General features: G+C 44.2%; 1 protein-coding gene across 8 annotated transcripts in view; it reads right to left on the bottom strand.

Annotated features, from left to right (window-relative positions):
• Nucleotides 1-17500, bottom strand: part of LOC110496962 (vacuolar protein sorting-associated protein 8 homolog) — a 118858-nt gene that overhangs the window by 43545 nt on the left and 57813 nt on the right. For all 8 annotated transcript variants that reach the window (XM_036981974.1, XM_036981978.1, XM_036981977.1 and 5 more), the window contains 2 exons: nt 2204-2250; nt 1871-2027 (listed from right to left, as the gene is read on the bottom strand). In XM_036981974.1, coding sequence (XP_036837869.1) covers nt 1871-2027; nt 2204-2250 — 204 coding nt within the window. The remainder of the gene's footprint in view (nt 1-1870; nt 2028-2203; nt 2251-17500) is intronic.

The following is a 17500-nucleotide window of genomic DNA, read 5'->3' as shown; positions in this document are numbered from 1 at the left end:
CACTGCTATACTATAGTGTAGGGATGTTACCTGGACGGCCTCCTCTAGTCTGTAGTCCTGAGAGGTACATACACACAGACACACTGCTATGCTATAGTGTAGGGATGTTACCTGGACGGCCTCCTCTAGTCTGTAGTCCTGAGAGGTACAGACACACTGCTATACTATAGTGTAGGGATGTTACCTGGACGGCCTCTTCTAGTCTGTAGTCCTGAGAGGTACATACACACAGACACACTGCTATACTATAGTGTAGGGATGTTACCTGGACGGCCTCCTCTAGTCTGTAGTCCTGAGAGGTACATACACACAGACACACTGCTATACTATAGTGTAGGGATGTTACCTGGACGGCCTCCTCTAGTCTGTAGTCCTGAGAGGTACAGACACACAGACACACTGCTATACTATAGTGTAGGGATGTTACCTGGACGGCCTCCTCTAGTCTGTAGTCCTGAGAGGTACAGACACACAGACACACTGCTATACTATAGTGTAGGGATGTTACCTGGACGGCCTCCTCTAGTCTGTAGTCCTGAGAGGTACAGACACACAGACACACTGCTATACTATAGTGTAGGGATGTTACCTGGATGGCCTCCTCTAGTCTGTAGTCCTAAGAGGTACAGACACACTGCTATACTATAGTATAGGGATGTTACCTGGACGGCCTCCTCTAGTCTGTAGTCCTGAGAGGTACATACACACTGCTATACTATAGTGTAGGGATGTTACCTGGACGGCCTCCTCTAGTCTGTAGTCCTGAGAGGTACAGACACACTGCTATACTATAGTGTAGGGATGTTACCTGGACGGCCTCTTCTAGTCTGTAGTCCTGAGAGGTACAGACACACTGCTATACTATAGTGTAGGGATGTTACCTGGACGGCCTCTTCTAGTCTGTAGTCCTGAGAGGTACAGACACACAGACACACTGCTATACTATAGTGTAGGGATGTTACCTGGACGGCCTCCTCTAGTCTGTAGTCCTGAGAGGTACACACACACTGCTATACTATAGTGTAGGGATGTTACCTGGACGGCCTCCTCTAGTCTGTAGTCCTGAGAGGTACAGACACACTGCTATACTATAGTGTAGGGATGTTACCTGGACGGCCTCTTCTAGTCTGTAGTCCTGAGAGGTACATACACACAGACACACTGCTATACTATAGTGTAGGGATGTTACCTGGACGGCCTCCTCTAGTCTGTAGTCCTGAGAGGTACAGACACACTGCTATACTATAGTGTAGGGATGTTACCTGGACGGCCTCCTCTAGTCTGTAGTCCTGAGAGGTACATACACACAGACACACTGCTATACTATAGTGTAGGGATGTTACCTGGACGGCCTCCTCTAGTCTGTAGTCCTGAGAGGTACAGACACACTGCTATACTATAGTGTAGGGATGTTACCTGGACGGCCTCCTCTAGTCTGTAGTCCTGAGAGGTACAGACACACTGCTATACTATAGTGTAGGGATGTTACCTGGACGGCCTCCTCTAGTCTGTAGTCCTGAGAGGTACAGACACACTGCTATACTATAGTGTAGGGATGTTACCTGGACGGCCTCCTCTAGTCTGTAGTCCTGAGAGGTACAGACACACAGACACACTGCTATACTATAGTGTAGGGATGTTACCTGGACGGCCTCCTCTAGTCTGTAGTCCTGAGAGGTACATACACACTGCTATACTATAGTGTAGGGATGTTACCTGGACGGCCTCCTCTAGTCTGTAGTCCTGAGAGGTACAGACACACAGACACACTGCTATACTATAGTGTAGGGATGTTACCTGGACGGCCTCCTCTAGTCTGTAGTCCTGAGAGGTACAGACACACTGCTATACTATAGTGTAGGGATGTTACCTGGACGGCCTCCTCTAGCCTGTAGTCCTGAGAGGCCTTGAGGAAGTCAGTGAGCTGTCGGGGAGTGAAGCGACACAGCAGGCCGATGTGGAGCTCATGCAGGTCGGGGCTCAGTCTTAGGAGAGGCTGGGGATGAGGGCCTTCCCTGGAGGTAGCACTGGGAAACAGACGGTTGTGTGTCTCTAATAATATAATAATGTTGTGTTTATTAAACAGACCAGAGAGCACAACAACTAGGATATTGATGTCTTCCGCCCACCCGAATCCATCCACACCACAGAGAAAACTCTGTTCTATTCTTCCGTGCTCCAACACAGTAACCAAGGATCTTACCTCTGGTCCAAAAGACACCTCAGGAACTGGAACACTAGGTGATCATCCTAGAGCGAGAGAGCGAGAGAGAGAGATAGCAGGAGAGAGAGAATGAGAGAGAATGAGAGAGAGAGAGATAGCAGGAGAGAGAGAGAGAGAGGTAGAGGTAGCAGGAGTGACAGAGAGAGGTAGAGATAGCAGGAGTGAGAGAGAGAGAGATAGCAGGAGAGAGAGAGAGAGGTAGAGATAGCAGGAGAGAGAGGTAGAGATAGCAGGAGAGAGAGGTAGAGATAGCAGGAGAGAGAGGTAGAGATAGCAGGAGAGAGAGGTAGAGATAGCAGGAGAGAGAGGTAGAGATAGCAGGAGAGAGAGGTAGAGATAGCAGGAGAGAGAGAGAGGGAGGGATAGCAGGAGAGAGAGAGAGGGGTAGAGATAGCAGGAGAGAGAGAGAGAGTGAGAGAGAGGTAGAGATAGCAGGAGAGAGAGAGAGGGAGGGATAGCAGGAGAGAGAGAGAGGGGTAGAGATAGCAGGAGAGAGAGAGAGAGTGAGAGAGACGTAGAGATAGCGTGTTAATTTCTGATTGTTTATTTCACTTTTGTTTATTATCTATTTTACTTGCTTTAGCAATGTTAACATGTCAATAAAACTTTGCATTGAAATTGACAGAGTAGAGATACACAACTAAGACGAAACAACCCAAGAAAACGGGTCACAACTCCTGCAGCTTTGTCGTACGCTGGTTCTGTTCAGAGTCAAGGGGAGACTTCAAGGAGACTCTTACGGCAGGAACATCTACAGCTCATCTCTTGGCAGTAGTACTGTAGACTACTTTATGACTGACCTCAACCCAGAGTCTCTCAGAGCGTTCACAGTCAGCCCACTGACAACTCTATCATCAGACCACAGCAAAATCACAGTCTACTTGAACAGAGCAATACTCAATCATGAGGCATCAAAGCCAAAGGAACTGAGTAACATTAAGAAATGCTCTAGTTGGAAGGAATGCTGTTTGGAAACCTACCAAAAAACAATTAGGCAACAACAAATTCAATCCCTTTTAGACAATTTCCTGGGTAAAACGTTCCACTGTAATAGTGAAGGTGTAAACTTGGCAGTAGAAAACCTAAACAGTATATTTGACCTCTCAGCTTCCCTATCTAATCTAATCAGTATATTTGACCTCTCAGCTTCCCTATCAAAATCTATCAATGTCAAGCAGACAACCGAAGAAAATGAGCAGCAATGACAAATGGTTTGATGAAGAATGTAAAAACCTAAGAAAGAAATTGAGAAACATATCCAACCAAAAACACAGAGACCTAGAAAACCTGAGTCTACGCCTTCACTACGGTGAATCACTAAAACAATACAGAAATACCCAATGGGAAAAAGAAGGAACAGCACGTCAGAAATCAGCTCAATGTAATTGAAGAATCCATAGAATCTAACCACTGAAAAGTCGAAACAAACAACAACACAAAGAGTTATCTATCCAAAACGGAGATGTATGGATAAACCACTTCTCCAACCCTTTTGGCTCTATGACAAAGACCAAACAGCAATAACATATACATGATCAAATACAAATCTTAGAATCAACTATTAAAGACCACCAGAACCCACTGGATTCCAGAACCCACTGGATTCCAGAACCCACTGGATTCCAGAACCCACTGGATTCTCCAATTACATTGAATGAGCTACAGGACAAAATACAAACCCTCCAACCCAAAAAGGCCTGTGGGGTTGATGGTATCCTAAATGAAATGATAAAATATACAGACCCAAAATTACAATTGGCTATACTTATACTCTTTAACATCATCCTTAGCTCTGGCATCTTCTCCAATATCTGGAACCAAGGACTGATCACCCTGATCCACAGAAGTGGAGACAAATTTGACCCCAGTAACTACTGTGGGATATGCATCAACAGCAACCTTGGGAAAATCCTCTACATTATCATTATCAGCAGACTCGTACATTTCCTCAGTGAAAACAATGTACTGAGCAAATGTCAAATTGGCTTCTTACCTAATTACCGTACAACAGACCATGTATTCACCCTGCACACCCTAATTGACAAACAAACAAACCAAAACAAAGGCAAAGTCTTCTCATGCTTTGTTGATTTCAAGAAAGCTTTTGGCTCAATTTGGCATGAGGGTCTGCTGCTACAAATTGATGGAAAGTGGTGTTGGGGGTAAAACATACGACATTACAAACAACAAGTGTGCGGTTAAAATTGGTTAAAAAAAAACAACACACATTTCTTTCCACGGGGCCGTGGGGTGAGACAGGGATGCAGCCAAAACAAATACATCAACTAATTGGCGCGGGCGCTAGAACAGTCCGCAGCACCCGGCCTCACCCTACTAGAATCTGAAGTCAAATGTCTATTGTTTGTTGATGATCTGGTGCTTCTGTCACCAATCAAGGAGGGCCTTGATAAGCTCCCATATCTATTGGGTGAAATTCCACAGTGTGCCATCACAGCAGCAAGATGTGTGACCTGTTGCCACGAGAAAAGGTCAACCAGTGAAGAACAAACAGCAATGTAAATACAACCCATACTTATGTTTATTTTCCCTTTGTACTTGTAACTATTTGCACATCGTTACAACACTGTATATATACACACATAATGACATTTGAAAAGTCTTTATTCCTTTTGTGAGTGCAACGTTTACCGTTAATTAAAATAAAATCACTTTTGTTTGTTATCTATTTCACTTGCTTTAGCAATGTAAACATATACTACCGTTCAAACGTCTGGGGTCACGTAGAAATGTCCTTGTTTTTGAAAGAAAAGCACATTTTTTGTCCATTTAAAATAACATCAAATTGATCAGAAATACAGTGTAGACATTGTTAAAGTTGTAAATGACTATTGTAGCTGGAAACGGCTGATATTTAATGGAATATCTACATAGGCGCATAGAGGCCCATTATCAGCAACCATCACTCCTGTGATCCAATGGCACGTATTGTTAGTTAATCCAAGTTTATCATTTTAAAAGACAGAGCAAACTGTCTCTAACCAGAATAGAAAGAGGAATGGGAGGCCCCGGTGCACAACTGAAGAAGAGGACAAGTACATTAGTGTGTCTAGTTTGAGAAACAGACACCTCTTAAGTCCTCCAATGGCAGCTTCATTAAATAGTACTCACAAAACACTAGTCTCAATGTCAACAGTGAAGAGGCGACTCCGGGATGCTGGTCTTCTAGGCAGAGTTCCTCTGTCCAGTCTCAACGTCAACAGTGAAGAGGCGACTCCGGGATGCTGGTCTTCTAGGCAGAGTTCCTCTGTCCAGTCTCAACGTCAACAGTGAAGAGGCGACTCCGGGATGCTGACATTCTAGGCAGAGTTCCTCTGTCCAGTCTCAACGTCAACAGTGAAGAGGCGACTCCGGGATGCTGGCCTTCTAGGCAGAGTTCCTCTGTCCAGTCTCAACGTCAACAGTGAAGAGGCGACTCCGGGATGCTGGCCTTCTAGGCAGAGTTCCTCTGTCCAGTCTCAACGTCAACAGTGTAGAGGCGACTCCGGGATGCTGGCCATCTAGGCAGAGTTCCTCTGTCCAGTCTCAACATCAACAGTGAAGAGGCGACTCCGGGATGCTGACATTCTAGGCAGAGTTCCTCTGTCCAGTCTCAACGTCAACAGTGTAGAGGCGACTCCGGGATGCTGACATTCTAGGCAGAGTTCCTCTGTCCAGTCTCAACGTCAACAGTGTAGAGGCGACTCCGGGATGCTGACATTCTAGGCAGAGTTCCTCTGTCCAGTCTCAACGTCAACAGTGTAGAGGCGACTCCGGGATGCTGACATTCTAGGCAGAGTTCCTCTGTCCAGTCTCAACGCCAACAGTGAAGAGGTGACTCTGGGATGCTGGCCTTCTAGGCAGAGTTCCTCTATCCAGTGTCTGTGTTCTTTTGCCCATCTTAATCTTTCCTTTTTATTGGCCAGTCTGAGATATGGCTTTTTCTTTGAAACTCTGCCTAGAAGGTCAGCATCCCAGAGTCGCCTCTTCACCGTTGACGTTGAGACTGGTGTTTTGCGTGTATTGTTTAATGAAGATGCCAGTTGAGGACTTGTGAGGCGTCTGTTTCTACAACTAGACACAAATGTACTTGTCCTCTTGCTCAGTTGTGCACCTGGGCCTCCCACTCCTCCTTCTATTCTGGTTAGAGACAGTTTGCACTGTTCTGTGAAGGGAGTAGTGCACAGCGTTGTACGAGATCTTCAGTTTCTTGCCAATTTCTCGCATGGAATAGCCTTCATTTCTCAGAACAAGAATAGACTGACGAGTTTCAGAAGAAAGTTCTTTGTTTCTGACCCTTTTGAGCCTGTAATCAAACCCACAAATGCTGATGCTCCAGATACTCAACTAGTCTAAAGGCCAGTTTTATTCCATCTTTAAAACGGCACAACTGATTTCAGCTGTGCTAACATAATTGCAAAAGGGATTTCTAATGATCAATTAGCATTTTAAAATGATAAACTTGGCTTCGCTAACACAACTTGGCATTGGAACACAGGAGTGATGGTTGCTGATAATGGATATTCTGATTGGATATTCTGATTGCTGATATGTAGATATTCCATTTAAAAAAATCAGCCATTTCCAGTTACAATAGTCATTTACAACATTAACAATGTCTACACTTCTGATCAATTTGATGTTATTTTAAATCGACCAAAAAATGTGCTTTTCTTTCATAAACAAGGACATTTCTAAGTGACCCGAAACTGTTGAACGGTAGTGTATGTTGCCCATGCCAATAAAGCCATTTGAATTTAAATTGAATTGAGAGAGACAGAGTGAGAGACAGTGAGAGACAGAGTGAGAGACAGAGTGAGAGACAGAGTGAGAGACAGAGTGAGAGACAGAGTGAGAGACAGAGTGAGAGACAGAGTGAGAGACAAGACAGAGTGAGAGACAAGACAGAGTGAGAGACAAGACAGATTGAGAGACAAGACAGAGTGAGAGAACAAGAGTTCATGCCTGTAAGTCACTTTGGATAAAATGCTAAATGCCAGAGATGATTGTGAATCTTATGAAGTGAAATGTTGGCAGCCTTATTGACATGGTCCATATCAACACCTTTTACAGCAACCCATTAGATACACCTACACCTGTGTCTGCAGTTTGGAGCCCTACATGGTCCATAACAACACCTTTTACAACAACCCATTAGATACACCTACACCTGTGTCTGCAGTTTGGAGCCCTACATGGTCTATAACAACACCTTTTACAGCAACCCATTAGATACACCTACACCTGTGTCTGCAGTTTGGAGCCCTACATGGTCTATAACAACACCTTTTACAGCAACCCATTAGATACACCTACACCAGTGTCTGCAGTTTGGAGCCCTACATGGTCCATAACAACACCTTTTACAGCAACCCATTAGATACACCTACACCTGTGTCTGCAGTTTGGAGCCCTACATGGTCCATAACAACACCTTTTACAGCAACCCATTAGATACACCTACACCTGTGTCTGTAGTTTGGAGCCCTACATGGTCCATAACAACACCTTTTACAGCAACCCATTAGATACACCTACACCTGTGTCTGCAGTTTGGAGCCCTACATGGTCTATAACAACACCTTTTACAACAACCCATTAGATACACCTACACCTGTGTGTGCAGTTTGGAGCCCTACATGGTCTATAACATCACCTTTTACAGCAACCCATTAGATACAGCTACACCTGTGTCTGCAGTTTGGAGCCCTACATGGTCCATAACAACACCTTTTACAACAACCCATTAGATACACCTACACCTGTGTCTGCAGTCTGGAGCCCTACATGGTCCATAACAACACCTTTTACAGCAACCCATTAGATACACCTACACCTGTGTCTGCAGTTTGGAGTCCTACATGGTCCATAACAACACCTTTTACAACAACCCATTAGATACACCTACACCTGTGTCTGCAGTTTGGAGCCCTACATGGTCCATAACAACACCTTTTACAGCAACCCATTAGATACACCTACACCTGTGTGTGCAGTTTGGAGCCCTACATGGTCCATAACAACACCTTTTACAGCAACCCATTAGATACACCTACACCTGTGTCTGCAGTTTGGAGCCCTACATGGTCCATAACAACACCTTTTACAGCAACCCATTAGATACACCTACACCTGTGTCTGTAGTTTGGAGCCCTACATGGTCCATAACAACACCTTTTACAACAACCCATTAGATACACCTACACCTGTGTCTGCAGTTTGGAGTCCTACATGGTCCATAACAACACCTTTTACAACAACCCATTAGATACACCTACACCTGTGTCTGCAGTTTGGAGCCCTACATGGTCCATAACAACACCTTTTACAGCAACCCATTAGATACACCTACACCTGTGTGTGCAGTTTGGAGCCCTACATGGTCCATAACAACACCTTTTACAGCAACCCATTAGATACACCTACACCTGTGTCTGCAGTTTGGAGCCCTACATGGTCCATAACAACACCTTTTACAGCAACCCATTAGATACACCTACACCTGTGTCTGTAGTTTGGAGCCCTACATGGTCCATAACAACACCTTTTACAACAACCCATTAGATACACCTACACCTGTGTCTGCAGTTTGGAGCCCTACATGGTCCATAACAACACCTTTTACAGCAACCCATTAGATACACCTACACCTGTGTCTGCAGTTTGGAGCCCTACATGGTCCATAACAACACCTTTTACAACAACCCATTAGATACACCTACAGTGCCTTGCGAAAGTATTCGGCCCCCTTGAACTTTGCGACCTTTTGCCACATTTCAGGCTTCAAACATAAAGATATAAAACTGCATTTTTTTGTGAAGAATCAACAACAAGTGGGACACAATCATGAAGTGGAACGACATTTATTGGATATTTCAAACTTTTTTAACAAATCAAAAACTGAAAAATTGGGCGTGCAAAATTATTCAGCCCCTTTACTTTCAGTGCAGCAAACTCTCTCCAGAAGTTCAGTGAGGATCTCTGAATGATCCAATGTTGACCTAAATGACTAATGATGATAAATACAATCCACCTGTGTGTAATCAAGTCTCCGTATAAATGCACCTGCACTGTGGTGATCTCAGAGGTCCGTTAAAAGCGCAGAGAGCATCATGAAGAACAAGGAACACACCAGGCAGGTCCGAGATACTGTTGTGAAGAAGTTTAAAGCCGGATTTGGATACAAAAAGATTTCCCAAGCTTTAAACATCCCAAGGAGCACTGTGCAAGCGATAATATTGAAATGGAAGGAGTATCAGACCACTGCAAATCTACCAAGACCTGGCCATCCCTCTAAACTTTCAGCTCATACAAGGAGAAGACTGATCAGAGATGCAGCCAAGAGGCCCATGATCACTCTGGATGAACTGCAGAGATCTACAGCTGAGGTGGGAGACTCTGTCCATAGGACAACAATCAGTCGTATATTGCACAAATCTGGCCTTTATGGAAGAGTGGCAAGAAGAAAGCCATTTCTTAAAGATATCCATAAAAAGTGTTGTTTAAAGTTTGCCACAAGCCACCTGGGAGACACACCAAACATGTGGAAGAAGGTGCTCTGGTCAGATGAAACCAAAATTGAACTTTTTGGCAACAATGCAAAACGTTATGTTTGGCGTAAAAGCAACACAGCTGAACACCCCATCCCCACTGTCAAACATGGTGGTGGCAGCATCATGGTTTGGGCCTGCTTTTCTTCAGCAGGGACAGGGAAGATGGTTAAAATTGATGGGAAGATGGATGGAGCCAAATACAGGACCATTCTTGAAGAAAACCTGATGGGAGTCTGCAAAAGACCTGAGACTGGGACGGAGATTTGTCTTCCAACAAGACAATGATCCAAAACATAAAGCAAAATCTACAATGGAATGGTTCAAAAATAAACATATTCAGGTGTTAGAATGGCCAAGTCAAAGTCCAGACCTGAATCCAATCGAGAATCTGTGGAAAGAACTGAAAACTGCTGTTCACAAATGCTCTCCATCCAACCTCACTGAGCTCGAGCTGTTTTGCAAGGAGGAATGGGAAAAAAATTCAGTCTCTCGATGTGCAAAACTGATAGAGACATACCCCAAGCGACTTAAAGCTGTAATCGCAGCAAAAGGTGGCGCTACAAAGTATTAACTTAAGGGGGCTGAATAATTTTGCACGCCCAATTTTTCAGTTTTTGATTTGTTAAAAAAGTTTGAAATATCCAATAAATGTCGTTCTACTTCATGATTGTGTCCCACTTGTTGTTGATTCTTCACAAAAAAATACAGTTTTATATCTTTATGTTTGAAGCCTGAAATGTGGCAAAAGGTTGCAAAGTTCAAGGGGGCCAAATACTTTCACAAGGCACTGTACACCTGTGTCTGCAGTTTGGAGCCCTACATGGTCCATAACAACACCTTTTACAACAACCCATTAGATACACCTACACCTGTGTGTGCAGTTTGGAGCCCTACATGGTCCATAACAACACCTTTTACAGCAACCCATTAGATACACCTACACCTGTGTCTGCAGTCTGGAGCCCTACATGGTCCATATCAACACCTTTTACAGCAACCCATTAGATACACCTACACCTGTGTCTGCAGTTTGGAGCCCTACATGGTCCATAACAACACCTTTTACAACAACCCATTAGATACACCTACACCTGTGTCTGCAGTTTGGAGCCCTACATGGTCTATAACAACACCTTTTACAGCAACCCATTAGATACACCTACACCTGTGTCTGCAGTTTGGAGCCCTACATGGTCTATAACAACACCTTTTACAGCAACCCATTAGATACACCTACACCAGTGTCTGCAGTTTGGAGCCCTACATGGTCCATAACAACACCTTTTACAGCAACCCATTAGATACACCTACACCTGTGTCTGCAGTTTGGAGCCCTACATGGTCCATAACAACACCTTTTACAGCAACCCATTAGATACACCTACACCTGTGTCTGTAGTTTGGAGCCCTACATGGTCCATAACAACACCTTTTACAGCAACCCATTAGATACACCTACACCTGTGTCTGCAGTTTGGAGCCCTACATGGTCTATAACAACACCTTTTACAACAACCCATTAGATACACCTACACCTGTGTGTGCAGTTTGGAGCCCTACATGGTCTATAACATCACCTTTTACAGCAACCCATTAGATACAGCTACACCTGTGTCTGCAGTTTGGAGCCCTACATGGTCCATAACAACACCTTTTACAACAACCCATTAGATACACCTACACCTGTGTCTGCAGTCTGGAGCCCTACATGGTCCATAACAACACCTTTTACAGCAACCCATTAGATACACCTACACCTGTGTCTGCAGTTTGGAGTCCTACATGGTCCATAACAACACCTTTTACAACAACCCATTAGATACACCTACACCTGTGTCTGCAGTTTGGAGCCCTACATGGTCCATAACAACACCTTTTACAGCAACCCATTAGATACACCTACACCTGTGTGTGCAGTTTGGAGCCCTACATGGTCCATAACAACACCTTTTACAGCAACCCATTAGATACACCTACACCTGTGTCTGCAGTTTGGAGCCCTACATGGTCCATAACAACACCTTTTACAGCAACCCATTAGATACACCTACACCTGTGTCTGTAGTTTGGAGCCCTACATGGTCCATAACAACACCTTTTACAACAACCCATTAGATACACCTACACCTGTGTCTGCAGTTTGGAGTCCTACATGGTCCATAACAACACCTTTTACAACAACCCATTAGATACACCTACACCTGTGTCTGCAGTTTGGAGCCCTACATGGTCCATAACAACACCTTTTACAGCAACCCATTAGATACACCTACACCTGTGTGTGCAGTTTGGAGCCCTACATGGTCCATAACAACACCTTTTACAGCAACCCATTAGATACACCTACACCTGTGTCTGCAGTTTGGAGCCCTACATGGTCCATAACAACACCTTTTACAGCAACCCATTAGATACACCTACACCTGTGTCTGTAGTTTGGAGCCCTACATGGTCCATAACAACACCTTTTACAACAACCCATTAGATACACCTACACCTGTGTCTGCAGTTTGGAGCCCTACATGGTCCATAACAACACCTTTTACAGCAACCCATTAGATACACCTACACCTGTGTCTGCAGTTTGGAGCCCTACATGGTCCATAACAACACCTTTTACAACAACCCATTAGATACACCTACAGTGCCTTGCGAAAGTATTCGGCCCCCTTGAACTTTGCGACCTTTTGCCACATTTCAGGCTTCAAACATAAAGATATAAAACTGCATTTTTTTGTGAAGAATCAACAACAAGTGGGACACAATCATGAAGTGGAACGACATTTATTGGATATTTCAAACTTTTTTAACAAATCAAAAACTGAAAAATTGGGCGTGCAAAATTATTCAGCCCCTTTACTTTCAGTGCAGCAAACTCTCTCCAGAAGTTCAGTGAGGATCTCTGAATGATCCAATGTTGACCTAAATGACTAATGATGATAAATACAATCCACCTGTGTGTAATCAAGTCTCCGTATAAATGCACCTGCACTGTGGTGATCTCAGAGGTCCGTTAAAAGCGCAGAGAGCATCATGAAGAACAAGGAACACACCAGGCAGGTCCGAGATACTGTTGTGAAGAAGTTTAAAGCCGGATTTGGATACAAAAAGATTTCCCAAGCTTTAAACATCCCAAGGAGCACTGTGCAAGCGATAATATTGAAATGGAAGGAGTATCAGACCACTGCAAATCTACCAAGACCTGGCCATCCCTCTAAACTTTCAGCTCATACAAGGAGAAGACTGATCAGAGATGCAGCCAAGAGGCCCATGATCACTCTGGATGAACTGCAGAGATCTACAGCTGAGGTGGGAGACTCTGTCCATAGGACAACAATCAGTCGTATATTGCACAAATCTGGCCTTTATGGAAGAGTGGCAAGAAGAAAGCCATTTCTTAAAGATATCCATAAAAAGTGTTGTTTAAAGTTTGCCACAAGCCACCTGGGAGACACACCAAACATGTGGAAGAAGGTGCTCTGGTCAGATGAAACCAAAATTGAACTTTTTGGCAACAATGCAAAACGTTATGTTTGGCGTAAAAGCAACACAGCTGAACACCCCATCCCCACTGTCAAACATGGTGGTGGCAGCATCATGGTTTGGGCCTGCTTTTCTTCAGCAGGGACAGGGAAGATGGTTAAAATTGATGGGAAGATGGATGGAGCCAAATACAGGACCATTCTTGAAGAAAACCTGATGGGAGTCTGCAAAAGACCTGAGACTGGGACGGAGATTTGTCTTCCAACAAGACAATGATCCAAAACATAAAGCAAAATCTACAATGGAATGGTTCAAAAATAAACATATTCAGGTGTTAGAATGGCCAAGTCAAAGTCCAGACCTGAATCCAATCGAGAATCTGTGGAAAGAACTGAAAACTGCTGTTCACAAATGCTCTCCATCCAACCTCACTGAGCTCGAGCTGTTTTGCAAGGAGGAATGGGAAAAAAATTCAGTCTCTCGATGTGCAAAACTGATAGAGACATACCCCAAGCGACTTAAAGCTGTAATCGCAGCAAAAGGTGGCGCTACAAAGTATTAACTTAAGGGGGCTGAATAATTTTGCACGCCCAATTTTTCAGTTTTTGATTTGTTAAAAAAGTTTGAAATATCCAATAAATGTCGTTCTACTTCATGATTGTGTCCCACTTGTTGTTGATTCTTCACAAAAAAATACAGTTTTATATCTTTATGTTTGAAGCCTGAAATGTGGCAAAAGGTTGCAAAGTTCAAGGGGGCCAAATACTTTCACAAGGCACTGTACACCTGTGTCTGCAGTTTGGAGCCCTACATGGTCCATAACAACACCTTTTACAACAACCCATTAGATACACCTACACCTGTGTGTGCAGTTTGGAGCCCTACATGGTCCATAACAACACCTTTTACAGCAACCCATTAGATACACCTACACCTGTGTCTGCAGTCTGGAGCCCTACATGGTCCATAACAACACCTTTTACAGCAACCCATTAGATACACCTACACCTGTGTCTGCAGTTTGGAGCCCTACATGGTCCATAACAACACCTTTTACAACAACCCATTAGATACACCTACACCTGTGTCTGCAGTTTGGAGCCCTACATGGTGCATAACAACACATTTTACAACAACTCATTAGATACACCTACACCTGTGTCTGCAGTTTGGAGCCCTACATGGTCCATAACAACACCTTTTACAACAACCCATTAGATACACCTACACCTGTGTCTGCAGTTTGGAGCCCTACATGGTCTATAACAACACCTTTTACAGCAACCCATTAGATACACCTACACCTGTGTCTGCAGTTTGGAGCCCTACATGGTCCATAACAACACCTTTTACAACAACCCATTAGATACACCTACACCTGTGTCTGCAGTTTGGAGCCCTACATGGTCCATAACAACACCTTTTACAGCAACCCATTAGATACACCTACACCTGTGTCTGCAGTTTGGAGCCCTACATGGTCCATATCAACACCTTTTACAACAACCCATTAGATACACCTACACCTGTGTCTGCAGTTTGGAGCCTCACAAAGGTGTTTCTTTTCTTCCATTGTCAGATTTTCCTGGAAACGCCCTTCACTCTCTACACAACAGAATCAGAGACATTAAATGAACACACACACACACACACAGAGACACACACACACACACACACACACACACACAGAGACACACACAGAGACACACACAGACACACAGAGACACACACACACACAGAGACACACACACACACAGAGACACACACACACACACACAGAGACACACACACACACACACACAGAGACACACACACACACAGAGACACACACACACACACACAGAGAGACACACACACACACACAGAGACACACACACACACAGAGACACACACACACACAGAGACACACACACACACACACAGAGACACACACACACACACAGAGAGACACACACACAGAGACACACACACACACACAGAGACACACAGAGACACACACACAGAGACACACACACAGAGACACACACACAGAGACACACACACACACACACACACACACAGACACAGAGACACACACAGCAGTGTTCTCTTGGAAAGTAAGCGACTCATTGCTAATCCAGATTTTCAATTAGCACTTATCTCCCGTTCCTACGGCGATAACAGCCAGGCAATTACATGCTGCAGATAAGACTGATTCAGACAGTGGCGGGACTCTGTGTGTGTGTGTTTGTCGGAAGAGAGAAAGAGAGAGACAGAGACATAGAGAGAGAGACAGAGATAAAGAGAGAGCGAGACAAAGAGAGAGAGAGAGAGAGAGAGACAGAGAGGAAGAGAGCGAGACAAAGACCGAAAGAGAGAGAGAGGGACAAAGAGAGACCAAAAGAGAGAGAGATATGGAGGGAAAGAGAGAAAGAGAAAGAGAGAGAGAGAGAGAGAGAGAGAGATATGGAGGGAAAGAGAGAGATATGGAGACAAAGAGAGAGAGAGAGAGACAAAGAGAGAGACAAAGAGAGAGAGAGAGAGACAAAGAGAGAGAGAGAGAGACAAAGAGAGAGACAAAGAGGGAGAGAGAGAGACAAAGAGAGAGAGAGAGAGACAAAGAGAGACCAAAAGAGAGAGAGAGACAGCGAGAGCGAGAGCGAGAGCGAGCGAGAGCGAGAGAGAGCGAGAGAGAGCGAGAGAGAGCGAGAGCGAGAGAGAGCGAGAGAGAGCGAGAGAGCGAGAGCGAGAGAGAGAGAGAGCGAGAGAGAGGGAGAGAGAGAGAGGGAGAGAGAGACAGTGACCCAACCAAATCATGAGAAAACAAAAAGACTGACCCAAACTTAAAGCTTTGACTATGTACAAGCTCAGTGAACATAGCCTTGCTATTGAGAAAGGCCGCCGTAGGCAGACCTGGCTCTCAAGAGAAGACAGGCTACAGTAGTTGGACCACTAAAAGTTTTGTGATTATGCTGAGGGACTGTGTGTGGTTTAGTACAGTACCCTGCATCACCACTTCATTTCTCCAGACCACCACACGGGGGCGTTAGAGCACCGATTATGCTTCTGGGTCCTACTGTGTCTCTAACTGACAATGAATGGGCGACATAAACCTACATAGAAACTGATAATTGTGTACGACTTCAGTATGACTCACTAAAACTGTTGTTCTACTAAGGTTTTTATTATTTTATTTTGTTAGGGTGATTTAGCTCAGACTGTAGTAGTGTAGGAGCCACTCCAGACCGGTCACATTGTACAGTGCCTGAGTGGCACAGCGGTCTGAGACACTGCATAGCAGTGTAAACTGTGCTGCTACAGATGCTGGTTCAATACCCTGGACTTTTTCCCCTCGCTCATTTTACGTTATTTGAAAATGAAATAATCTCCAAAATATTGTTTTTTATACAAAGCGATGATTATGATTGTTATTAATAATTTAGAATGATATAAAAGCCTGTTGGATATTCTCTCAGATATAATATGAACCCTGTTATTAGCAGAACAATATATATTGGTCATATTGGTCATGGCTCCCGAGTGGCGCACAATGAGATTACCTTGCAGTTCTCCAGCTGTATCTACTGAAAGCTCACGAGGTTCAAGGCAAGAGGGCAGGGGGCACGGGATGGGCTGCAGAGCCGCGCACAGAAGACTGACCTAGCCTATGGGGAAGGGAGGAGGAGGAAGGGGGAGGGGGGTGGACCTACACTGGCAACACGAAGGGCATTGCACTAATAATGGTGCTGACGAGGGAAAGGTTCCCGCTGTTCTGTTCTTAGCGCCAGTCTGCACCTTCAAACTAAAACAGAACTAATAATGGCATCTTTATGCTTTCATTAATAAAAATGATAAAAATACTGTTTCAAAATGCCAATGTTTATTTAGTTATGGATCCATGACGAATCACTACGGGAATAAATATCACTGAATTACAGAAATATCCTCCAATCCTCTAAATGCAATTATTGGCGGAAAGTCACGTCGTATTTTAGGCGACATGAGTCTCACTCGTGTTGAGTAATGTGCCGTGTCGGTCTTATTTATTTAAAGAGCATATTGAGGTTAGAAACAAGAGGATTTGAAGACAACCATTTCAGCCGTTTAGAGCTGCTCTGAGACAAGGGGACTGGTCCTGATAAATCTAATCAGATCTATATTTTGACTGAATCTCCATTGGAGTATTGGTTAGACTACAATTATACAGTTAGAGTGTAGACATGTTATGCTCTTAGTGTAACATTTATTAGGCAAGTCAAAGTCT

The sequence above is a fragment of the Oncorhynchus mykiss genome, chromosome 7 (genome assembly GCF_013265735.2).
Source record: "Oncorhynchus mykiss isolate Arlee chromosome 7, USDA_OmykA_1.1, whole genome shotgun sequence".
Classification (NCBI taxonomy): domain Eukaryota; kingdom Metazoa; phylum Chordata; class Actinopteri; order Salmoniformes; family Salmonidae; genus Oncorhynchus; species Oncorhynchus mykiss.
Note: the sequence above shows the minus strand (reverse complement) of the source record. Positions and strands in the feature narration are given on the sequence as shown.